Raw genomic sequence first — 12,769 nt, 5'->3', positions numbered from 1 at the left:
TTGCAATCACCAGGATCCACAAAGAGAAAACATTTGCAGGACAGTGTGGCTAGGAGGCCTAGCCCTGGTTTAGGAATGGAGAGGACAGCTTAAGATTGTGTCCTGAGGCAGACTTCAGAAAAGTTAAAAATTTAGGCCCAGAGAGTTGGAGCACCATTCCCCATACCTCAGAACTAGAACTTGATTACACCAATAAGTGCTAAAAATAAATAAAAATGTGCAAGCAAAGAAGAAAGAACCCAATCATAAACAGACACTATGGGGATAGGGAAAATACATGTTCATATTCAAATAAAGATAATAAAGCAAAAAAAAAAAAAAAAAAAAGCCAGTCCCCTTTCAATAAGAAATGACAAATGATCCCAAGCACAAAAAGAATTCTTAGAAGAATTTTAAAAGGACTTTAAAAATCAATTGAGAGATTGAAGGAAAATGAGGGGAGAAAAATAAGAGCAATCCAAGAAAATAAAAAAATTATCAAAAAAAAAAAGTTAACTGGAAGTAGAGAATCAAAAACTTAAAGAAAAAAACAAAAACTTGAAAACTAGAATTGGACAAGAGCTAATGTTCTCAGATTCCAAGAGTCATTAAAAAAAAATCAAAGGAATGAAAAAACAGGAGAGAAAGTGAGCATCTTATCAGAAAAACAATTGATCTGAAGAACAGTTGAGGAGAAATAATGCAAAAATAGTTGGATTACCTGAAAATTACAATTAAAAAAAAAAGAATCTTGATACAATATTGTAAGAAATTATCAAGAAAAAGTATTAGAGCAAGAAGGGAAAACAAGAAAAAAACTTACACAAATATCATAGCCAAATTTAAACACTTCCAGGTTAAGGATATATTACAAATAACAAGGAAAAAAACCTTAATTATCATGGAGTTACAATAAGGTTTACACAAAACCTAGCAGTTACTATGTTGAAGGACTATCAATCTTGTAATACTGTATTTCACGGAGTAAAAGAGCTAGAGTTAAAACCAAAGGTAATTTTAATTTAGAACTTTAATTTCAGAATTAATTTAATTCTGAATGGAAAAGAAGAAGAATACTTAATTAACCGAAAGACTTTCAGGTATTTGTGACAAAAACAGCACAACTTAAGGGAAAATTCAACACAACAAACCAAAGAAATATATGATAAACATTAAAGATCAATTATAAGAAACTCAAAGAAGTCAAATTGTTTATTTCCTATATGTGAAAATATTATCAATACTCTTGTAATACATCATTATTTGGGTAATTTGAGAGACTTTGCATACATAATGGAGTAATCCTTAAAAAAATAAAACGTGCAAGAAGAGATAAAAAGGAGTAATTATCTCATACAAATAAGGCATAAAAGGGGAAAAAATGATACATTAGAAACTAGTAAGGTAGTGCTGGAACCATTGGGAATGGATTAAAGAGAAAACAACCTACATCGCTAGAAGAGTATAAAAGTCTTCTAAATTCAAAAAGAAAGGAAGAAAGACTGGGCAAAGGGAGAGGATAAAGGGGAGATTCTTGGAGGGGTGGGTAGGTAAAGGAATATAAAGGCAAGGTGGTAGATAGAAATAAAGCAGGGAAGTGAAGTGGAACAGGAATAAAGTAAGAATAATAATTATGAAAAAAAAAGGAGGAAAATATAGAACAAGTAATAATAGTTAGAATGTGAATGGGATGAATTTACCAATAAAATGGAAACTGAAAACAAATTAAAAATTTGAATTCAACAGTATATTGTTCTCAGGAAATGCTATAAAATGAGATATACATAAAGATAAAATAAAGAATGGGAATAGAATTTACATATGTTAAAAAAAAAAAAAAAGTAGTAGAGATAGTAATCACATGAGACAAAGCTCTGCCCAGATGGAAGTAGGGCCAATTGAGTGCAGTGTTACTATTTCACTAATTTATTACATCAAATTTACCTTCTTAAAAGGCCTCTATTAACTCCCTTGAACTATAAGATACTCTTCTTTCTCTCTTCCCTTCAGATCTTGCCCTCAATATTTTAGTCAACTTTGATCTCCCCATGAAGCTATCTTAAGCTATTTAAATTAGTTAGACAGACAGTATAAAATACCTGAGTGTCTATTTGCCAAAACAGAAACAGAAATTATAGGAACATAAACATAGGGTACTTTTAATGTAAAGTCTGATCTAAATAACTGAAATAATATTGTTATAGGGAAAACATTTATTTATTTATTTACCCCCTGAGGCTGGGGTTAAGTGACTTGCCCAGGTCACACAGCTAGGAAGTATTAAGTGTCCAAGACCAAATTTGAACTCAGGTCCTCATGAATTCAGGGCTGGTGCTCTATCCACTGCACCACTTAGCTGCCCCTTGAAAACCAACATTTATTATTAAAGGTAACTTCAGGCACTTCAAAGAAACCAGGGGAAAAAATGTAAAAGAATCAGATTCAGTAGTATCAGTTCTTTTACTACACAAAGAAAGCATTGTTGAAATATAAAATGGATAATTTTGATTATTTTATATTAACATTTTCTTCTATTAATAAAACTATGCAGCTAAGATTAGAAGGCATACAGAAAATTGGATGAAAACCTTTATAATCTCTCATATGGGATGCAACTGGGGTGGAATATTGCTGTGATGCAGAAAATGATGAGCTGGTTAACTTAGAAAAGCAATGGAGGACTTGGATATGATAAAATACCCACATTCAGAGAAACAGATGACTAGTGGAAATAAGCATAATAGTCTTGTGTGTGAGCATGTGTGTATGCATGCATATACACTGATATCTACAAACACATACACATACACACACACACGCATATATCCGTGCTTAATTGTAGCCTACAATGAAGCAAAGAAAAACTGGCTTTGAAAACAATGTGTAGTATTTATTATATAGGTTCTCTTCATCTTTTCATCTATTTCATTTATTGTTTTATACTAAATTCTCTCTTATATTCTGCTTGTACATGGCAATTTTTTTCTTTTTCTTATTTCATATTTAAAATAAAAATTTTGTCAAAAACAAACAAACAACAAAACACAACAAAAACAACCCAAAACTTAATGTCATTGCCAATGATGAAAAACACATTCATTTCTAAAGTTGAATCATATGATAGTGCCAAAGACTTTAGTGTTGAGAACTTTTTGGGGGGATATTTAGTAATTATAAAAACTAGGTATCTGGAGAGGCAGTTGTTTCCTTAAAGGATAGCTGTGAGACCTCAGATGAAAACAAGACCAAATGTTGCAACTGCCAAGGTTCTTGCTTACCCCTTTGTCAGAGGCATATATACAAGGGCTAGCACTGACAGAAAGGATGGCAGGCTCATTATCTATCAGGGTTGTTCCCCTTTATGATGGCTTCATGGAGTAGCTTTGCCTATATGGAAGTAGGGCTACTTGAGGGCAGAGTTATTTGTTATTACTCACATCAAATTTACCTTCTTAAAAGGACTCTACTAACTCCCTTGAACTTTTCTAATCTTACCTTCCCTTACTATTTGAACAGGAAATTTAATTTAGTTCAAAATCTATGTCTACTATCCCTACAATATAGTCCCTCTTCCTATAAGATATTCTTCTTTCAAATCTTGCCCTCAATATTCTAGTCAACTTTGATCTCCTTATGAAGCTACTGTGATCTGCTCTGAACTACTGTTGGAACTTAAGCATTCTGACATAAAATGTGATATGGCCTCACTGTTGTTATTAGTCATTCAGTCTTTGTGATCCTGTGGACCATACTGTGCAAGGATTTTTCTTGTCAAAGATACTGGAGTGTTTTGCAATTTCTTTCTACAGTGGATCAAGGCAAATAGAGGTTAAGTGACTTGCCCGTGAATGAGATGAGGTGAGATCTTTCAAGACAGTTGTGAAAATCGAGTAAGGCTTCATCTACTTCAGAGTTCGAGTAGGCCTGAAGGACTCTGAAGGGCATTGCCTTGCCCTCCTATGACATCTCCCTATTTCATCCAAATATGGGCAACTATGTACTTATTGGTCAAGTTCAATTTCATGGGTAGATCTCGGTTTAGAATGTAAGACTCTCAGCCAATGAGGATGAGGGTCAGTGGTGGGAGGGGGCGTTTTGCGTTAGGGATTAAAGGTGCTGTCCTGCCCACAGGAGGCGCTTCCTCTCTTCGATAGTCTACTCGAAGAGTGGGACGCCCTTCTCGCGAGAATGTACAATAAACTTTGCTTTTCTCTAGAGCTCTCTCCAGCTTTTTTTTATTAAATGGTGACCCTTCACCATTTCCGTACCACACAGTTTGGGGGCTAGTCCGGATCCTTTACTCGGTGAGTAAGTGAACTCCTGGGTGCTAGTGGGATGGCGCCCTGCCTTGATTTAGGCAGCCCGCCAGCTTCCAGGGGCTTCTCCTTGCTCCCTGACGTAGAGTGGACCCGAAGTGGAGAAACTCAGAGAAAAGCAACGGAAACTCCGCGGTGAAAATCCCAACCGGTTGGTGGAGGACAGATCAGTCAAGAAATTTGCTGCGCAGCAACCCAGTGGAGGTAAGCGTCCTGTGAAGCCCCTTGAGTCTAGTTATAGGTTCTGGAGGGGGCTGTAGACGGTAGACAGGAAGAGAGCTAGGCCTTCCTGGGTGACTGGGTTAACTGGTGACAGTTAGCGTGTTTGGGCGTTTAGGAGTCTGTTAAACTCCTTCCAAATTCAATGGGTGTGGCCTAGTCCCAGCCAGCCCTCGCGGAGAGAAATGAGAAAAATATCAGAAAATACCGGTAGATAGTCCCTTGGGAGATAAATTAAGTAATTGGAACAAACTGCCAAAATATGAGGAAAAATAAAAAGCAAGAAAAAGATGATAAGGTATTGTTGTTTTGTTGCAGACTGGTGGTACCAAAAGGATTAAATGGTACCTGAAAGGAAGGACCTGAGAGGATTTAATTCCATTAGCCCTTCCAGGGGCCTTCGGGCGGGGAGGAGAACTAGGTCTTTTGAAGCAGGGGTCGTTTCAGCTGACCAGAAATAGCTGTTAGTAAATCCCATTTGGGATCAGAAACCCTGTACATGGGGAAGTATGTGGGATTGAGCGAGTGAAGATGGTGGCTTCCTTCCTCTTCCTCCCACGTGTCCTGACTGCAGCAGGGCCACATGGGCCGGGGGAAAGAAACCTTTAAGTTTTATGAAATTTGGGTCAGTTACGTGCAAACATTGAAGTGTAAAGTTTAAAAATATATACATATATATTTACTTAAAGGCGGGACAGGAAAGATTGATTTGTAAAAGTAATTAATAGTTTAAATGGAGCTATGATATATTGGGTCGGGAAGCATGGTGGTGTGGGGGAAGGGTGACCACGTGGAGAGGTCCCTCCCATTAAGTATAGTGGGTTTTTTTGTTTTTAATAACTGCACCTCCTTGCTGATTTAGATATTAATTATTTCTACTGTTTAAAGGAAAAGCCTACATTTATATGGTGTTGATAACTGAATGTTTTATTTTTATTTTTCAAGTCTATAACTGTTCTAAGGAGTTGGAACTGAAGTTTTCTGAAAACAAGTTATTCAATATTTATTTACATGCGTGATAGTCTCCTTGTTTAAAGATTATTTTAATCTGATCTGATAATTTGATAGGGTTATTTGCAAAAATTTTAATCCTGCTTCCTTTTTGTCCCCTGGAGAACAGAACTATTGCTGTATAAAACTGTATGACTATTGCTATTTTGGGAAATTTACTAGTCTGTTGTGTATAATATGATAATTTCTGTAAAGGGGGGGGGGGGGAAGGGAAACTGAGATTTCAACTGGTCAGAAAATTGGGAAAAACTGATGTCTTATTTCAGTTCAGGCCTAATTGGAAACTACTTACTCTTTGCTTACCTCATCATTTTGGTTCCCTGATGAAGGACCTCGAAAATAGACATAATTTGGGTACTGAATGGAACTCTGGAAAAGGTAAAAGATTTTTTTTTCTTTTTTTGCACCGGACATCCAGGCTGCTTCTGGCCTGGATCGTTGTTAGAGCTCTATGCTCGGCACAATTCTTTTAAGAATTGCTGCGATTGACAAAAGATCTCCTTTTGTCAATCTCTCTTTTGTCGCTCTCTTGTCTCTACAGATAAGGGAGAGGCTGCAAAAAGTTGAAAAAGCTCTTTACCTGTCCACTAGCTAGACACACCTGATTTTAGCAGATGCTGGGTTTGGAGAAGGCTGCAGAGACAAAAGGCCTTTACAGGGGACTCTAGCTGAAAATTTGCCAGACTATGATTGGCTAGCTTATGTTTTAACTTTGAATTATTGTCCTGACTCAGTCCTGCCTCAGTTTCCCTGACTCTTAGTTCTGCAAAACCCCCCCCCCTGCCTCTATCAGAATACTTGATAAGACCTTATGTTTCAGAATAGCAGAATGTCTCTCCCATTACAAGTTAATGGGAATCTATTATCAAAACTTCTTGAATTCTCTTGTGTGGAATTAGACATTCTGTATATGATTGTATTTGCATTGGATGTTTTTAAAAACAAACTGATTTGTATGAATAATGTTCACTTATGAAAGATCTACTTGGATATAAACTCATTGGGACAAATTCCTTATTGTTATCAACACAAGGTTATGATAAATATTTGTTTAGAATTTATGTATGGTTCTTCTAGGATGGTAAATGGGAAAAGAAATGGGTTTGTTAGAACTTCCACTGTTACCAAGGGCAGTCTACCTGCCCATTAGTTGGCTCAAACTTGTGAATTGTTGTGAATTGTATGCTTTAAATCAAGCGTTAAAATTAATGTGTGACCAAGATGGGAATATATATACTGATTCTAAATATGCCTGGGGTGTGGTGCATGGATTTGGGAGGATTTGGGAGGAAAGAGGATATGTAAACAGTAAAGGTAAAGAACTGGTTCATCATACACTAGTCAGAGAGATACTAGAAAATATTCTGACTCCTAGGAATATAGCAGTAATACATGTAAAGAGACATCAGATGGGAAATTCTTTTGAGGTAAGGGGAAATAGATTAGCAGACCGGGAGGCCAAGGGAGCCGGAGATCAGGAAATCTCTCATATAATGGCTTTGATACCTGTACTTCCCCCTAGTCTACCCTCTCCCAGTTTTACTCAGGAGGAAAAAGAGAAAGCCTCAACTCTCGGAGCAGTTGAGAACTCGGAAGGACGATGGCTCTTACCTGACGGCAGAGAGGTACTGACCAAAGCAAGTATGAGGCAAGTCCTTCAGCAACTGCACCAGGGCAGTCATTGGGATGTCCAAAACCTGTGTGATGCTATACTGACAAGGTATGTTTCCCCCGGCCTATATACTATGGCTCGACAACTGGTGGACGGTTGTCTTGTTTGTCGAAGGACTAACAGGGCTGCCCAACGCCAGCTTCCAAAAGGGGGACGACCTCCTGGAATCAGACTATTCCAAAGCATCCAGGTGGACTTTACTGAGCTGCCACCAGTGGGTCGAGTTCTTGCTGGTCATAGTGGACCATCTGACCTCATGGGTGGAGGCATTCCCGTCAGGCCGAGCAACTGCCTCGACAGTAAGTAAGGTCTTATTAGAACAAATTATTCCTAGGTACGGAATGGTGGAGAGGATAGACTCGGGTCAGGGAACACATTTTTCTGCCCAGGTATTGCAGAATCTGATTAGGGCCTTAGAAATCACTTGGGATCTCCATACCCCTTGGCATCCTCCCTCTTCTGGGAAAGTAGAAAGGATGAACCAAGAAATAAAACGGCAGTTGACTAAGTTTTCTTTAGAGACCCAACTACCTTGGACGAAATGCCTTCCTTTCGCTCTGGTTAGAATCAGGACCAAGCCACGTAGAGATATTGGGCTTTCACCTTATGAATTATTGTATGGTCATGCTTTCCAGGCTTATCCTAAGGGAGACTGGGACCCTATTTTAGAAACTAAGGATTTGTTTGTTAAGAGATATGTTAAATCATTGCTGGAACATTTGCAAGGACTTCAACAAAAAGGGCTAATAGCTCAGACTCCTCCTCTAGGTTTCCCTGTTCATAGAATTCAGGTTGGTGATTGGGTGCTGATCCCTTCCTGGAAGGACGAGAAGCTGACTCCGTGCTGGGACGGACCCTACCAAGTGATACTGACTTCAGATACTGCGATTCGCACCCAGGAACGAGGCTGGACACAACACACCAGGACAAAAGGACCTGTGGCGCCACCTTTATCAGAGTGGACAGTTGAAGACAGGGGAGACCTCCAATTACATAAGAGGAGGGGACCTCCACTGAATGGGAATTGTAACTGTATGACTTTTCTTACTTTGGGTATCTTTGCCTGTTTGTGATTTGATATATTTTCCTTTGGGAAGTTCACCTTAACTTTACGGTGTTATAATAGTTGAACATTATGAGGCTCTCCCTAAGCTTTGGGTTTATCTATTTCCTTATGACATTCTAGAGATGAGAACCAATTTCTCCTGCTCATGCAGAATATAGGGAGAACATTTAACTTATCAAATTGTTGGATCTGTGGTGGATCCCAACAATTGAACCAATGGCCATGGGTACCTGTCCCCCTAAGCCCAGCCTGGATCCTTAGCAACAGATCCCAAATTCATAATGGGACCGGTTTCTGGAATTTAGAAGAGAAACATCAGTGGTCATTGACCGAAGATAGGAAAGGGAAATACTGCTTAAATCAGACAGGACGAGGTTCGAAGCTGGGAAATAGTGTTTGTGAGTGGACCTATTCGAGAACAGACCTGAGGCCAAACACAATTGACTGTACAAAAATGTCTAAATATTGGCGGGATACGGGGAGGAATCCTCAATTGAAGTGTGGGAAGGACTAGAAAGACTGTACCTTGGATGTTCTCCCAGAAATAGGAGAGCAGGGATATTGCTATCAACAAGTCACTACTGCTGAGTGTAGTGAAGTAGAATGGGATGTATTGAGATGTATAAAAGAGAATAAGAGGAAAGGGAACATATACATTGGGTACAGTTACCAATGGGGTTGGTATAATGTCACCCCAGGGACACCCGGGCAACATGGGACTCTGTTTTCCACATTTTGGAGTACCTCTAATCTAACAGGCCAGTGGCCAGTTGCCAATTGTAGTTGGAGAAAAGAGCAAGGTTTATGAAAATGCCAGTATGACCCCTTTGTGGGGGAAGCCCCCTAGGGACGAGAGACCAACAATATTACCCTTTTACAAGGAATAGCTCAGACATATTTCCAAGGGAACAACCTGCTCTAAAGGGTCATTATTGGATCTGTGGTTTAACTGCCTATACTCATCTGCCTCTTAATTGGACAGGGAATTGTTATATTGGACTAATAAGGCCAAAAGTTTTCTTTCTTCCCGAACAGGCAAACCAATATTTAGGGATTCAGTTGTATGATAATTTGGGAAGGGAGAAACCTCCATCACTTGGACTGGAGATGCAAATGGTTGGGGTGAGGCCTGGCCTCCAGAAAGAATAGTCAAAGAGTATGGGCCAGCGACCTGGGCTCAAGATGGAAGTTGGGGATATAGAACTCCAATATACATGTTGAACAGGATAATTAGGCTTCAGGCAGTTGTAGAGGTTATCACCAATCAGACAGCTGAGGCACTAGATCTTTTGGCTGATGAAGCTACTCAAACCAGAGAGGCTATTTTACAACATAGTCTTGTGCTGGATTATTTCTTGGCTGAGGAAGGGAGAGTTTGTGCTAAACTAAATTTATCCACATGTTGTATAAAGATTGATAACAATGGTAATCTAGTGAAGGAAATCACTAAGAACATTAGGAAACTTGCTCATGTTCCTGTACAGACTTGGACCCTCACTGTTCAATACTTCTAGATGGTCCTGGTTTGGGAAGCTGGTGGAAGCAGCTCCTTTGGTTGGGCCTTATAGCTTTTAGTGGTGTTATATTATTCCCTATCTACATCCCTTGTTTGATCAGATTAATAACCAGAATTGTCCAAAACTCATCATCTGGAATGATCAGGTTGGAAGAGAAAGCTGAAGGGTCTGTTAAATAGATGCTGTTAAAAGGGTAAGGGTGGAGCCTGTGGCCCAAGGCCAACAGAAACCAGAAGGAAGTGAGGAATTCATAGGAAATGTGAAATTATGTTACAAAAAAATTTGAAGAGATCTCAGTGTACAAAATAAGAGGAGGGACTGAATGAGATGAGGTGAGATCTTTCAAGACAGTTGTGAAAATCGAGTAAGGCTTCATCTACTTCAGAGTTCGAGTAGGCCTGAAGGACTCTGAAGGGCATTGCCTTGCCCTCCTATGACATCTCCCTATTTCATCCAAATATGGGCAACTATGTACTTATTGGTCAAGTTCAATTTCATGGGTAGATCTCGGTTTAGAATGTAAGACTCTCAGCCAATGAGGATGAGGGTCAGTGGTGGGAGGGGGCGTTTTGCGTTAGGGATTAAAGGTGCTGTCCTGCCCACAGGAGGCGCTTCCTCTCTTCGATAGTCTACTCGAAGAGTGGGACGCCCTTCTCGCGAGAATGTACAATAAACTTTGCTTTTCTCTAGAGCTCTCTCCAGCTTTTTTTTATTAAATGGTGACCCTTCACCATTTCCGTACCACACACCCGGGACCACACAGCTATTAAGTGTCTAAAAATGGATCTGAATTCAGGTCTTTCTGACTCCAGGCCCATCACTCTATCCACTGAACTACCTAATTGCCTCATAGCCTCACACAAAGGCCTTTAGTCAACTTTTAATCCCAACACCCCTCATTTTACAGGTCTCAATTTACAGATGGGGAAAGTAGCTTAGTTGCTCAAATTCACATTGATTAAGCAGCCAATCTAAGAACAGAACCCAAATCTTTACTCTTTGACCATTATTCTTCCCACTTTAGCAAGGCAATTGAGTTAAGTGATTTGCCCAGGATCACTCAGCTAGTAAGTGTTAAGTGTCTCAGATCAGATCTGAACTCAGGTACTCCTGATTCAGGACCAGTGCTCTAAACATTGCACCATCTAGCTGCCCCTTTCCCACTATTTCTTGAATGTGAGTCTTATATATCCAATCATCTATGATGCTTAAAGCAGTGAACAAAATTTTTTTGTATGTCAGTAGATTATGAATTGTTTTAATAAATAAAGACTACTGATTTAAGAATTAATGTTATAAGGAAAGCAGATGAAAACATTGTTGAACCTAAGGGTTTATTCAGAGTGTCAACCTAAGTCCCAATATGCTGATATCATCAATATTCCAAAATCTCAGAGATAACTTGCAAGCAGCATGGCACAGTGACCAGAATGCTAAACTTAAAAAGAGTCAAGCAGATGAGAGACTGATATTCAACTTCAGGTAGTTAGTTTCCTTGTTTATAAAATGAGGATACCACCCAATGCTCAAATAAGTTAATGTATGTTAAATATTTTACAAACCTTAAAACACTATATAAATATCAATTATTATTAATAATCACAATAAGTCTAAAAATCCCGGGACAAAATAATTTAGTATCACATTACCTTATTGAGCTCCTCTATTCTTCTTATCAAGTATGGGTTACTTGAAGAATTTTCAAAGTAGACATAATCTGAAAATGTTTACAAAAGAAAATGTCAAACACACACACACCAAAAAAAAAAAAAAAAAAAAAAAAAAAAATCCCATGTACTCAGTAAAACCTCCCTCCAGTTTTCCTCAAATCAAATGAATTGTAGGTTTTGGTTTTTCTTTTCTTTCTCTTTCTTTCTTTGGCAACTGGGGGGTAAGTTGACCTGCCCAGGATCACACAGCTAGGAAGTGTTAAGTGTCTGAGACCACATTTGAACTCAGGGCTTCCTGACTTCAGGGTTGGTGCTCTACTGTGCCATCTAGCTACCCTCAATTGTAGATTTTGTTTAATTTAACTATTCCAAACCAAATATCAGAATTCAAGACTTCATAAAATTTTAAGCCTCCCCAAGTTATGTACAACCTCCATCTACTCCAAACTCTTGCTAACAGTTGCTATCTTTCACAGAATTTTGTATTAACTAAATTATAGAAAGACTTGGTTTACGAACCATTCTCCAATTGATAAATGGTCAAAGGATATGAACAGACAATTCTCAGAGGAAGAAATTGAAACTATATCCACTCACATGAAAGAGTGTTCCAAATCACTACTGATCAGAGAAATGCAAATTAAGACAACTCTGAGATACCACTACACACCTGTCAGATTGGCTAAGATGACAGGAACAAATAATGATGAATGTTGGAGGGGATGTGGGGAAACTGGGACACTAATACATTGCTGGTGGAGTTGCGAAAGAATCCAGCCATTCTGGAGAGCAATCTGGAATTATGCCCAAAAAGTTATCAAACTGTGCATACCCTTTGACCCAGCAGCGCTACTACTGGGATTATATCCCAAAGAAATACTAAAGAGCAGAAAGAGTCATATATGTGCCAAAATGTTTGTGGCAGCTCTTTTTGTTGTAGCTAGAAACTGGAAGATGAATGGATGTCCATCAGTTGGAGAATGGTTGGGTAAATTGTGGTATATGAAGGTTATGGAATATTATTGCTCTGTAAGAAATGACCAGCAGGAGGAATACAGAGAGGCCTGGAGAGACTTAAATCAACTGATGCTGAGTGAAATGAGCAGAACCAGAAGATCACTGTACACTTCAACAACAATACTGTATGAGGATGTATTCTGATGGAAGTGGAAATCTTCAACATAAAGAAGATCCAACTCACTTCCAGTTGATCAATGATGGACAGAGGTAGCTACACCCAGAGAAGAAACACTGGGAAGTGAATGTAAATTGTTAGCACTAATATCTGTCTGCCCAGGTTGCATGTACCTTCGGATTCT

The 12,769-nt window shown here is 38.9% G+C and overlaps 1 protein-coding gene across 9 annotated transcripts in view; it reads right to left on the bottom strand.

Annotated features, from left to right (window-relative positions):
* The window catches only part of LOC141556459 (metastasis-associated protein MTA1), a 610,678-nt gene that overhangs the window by 152,902 nt on the left and 445,007 nt on the right, over nt 1-12,769 (bottom strand). For 8 of the 9 annotated variants that reach the window (XM_074290601.1, XM_074290600.1, XM_074290604.1 and 5 more), the window contains one exon: nt 11,430-11,497. In XM_074290601.1, the coding sequence (XP_074146702.1) occupies nt 11,430-11,497 (68 nt within the window). Of the gene's footprint in view, nt 1-11,429; nt 11,500-12,769 lie in introns of all 9 variants that reach the window. The other variant, XM_074290611.1, reaches the window with a different exon arrangement.

Source organism: Sminthopsis crassicaudata, chromosome 2 (assembly GCF_048593235.1).
Source record: "Sminthopsis crassicaudata isolate SCR6 chromosome 2, ASM4859323v1, whole genome shotgun sequence".
In the NCBI taxonomy this organism is placed as follows: Eukaryota; Metazoa; Chordata; class Mammalia; order Dasyuromorphia; family Dasyuridae; genus Sminthopsis; species Sminthopsis crassicaudata.
The sequence above is the reverse complement of the archived record's forward strand: the minus strand, read 5'-3'. Positions and strand labels throughout refer to the sequence as shown.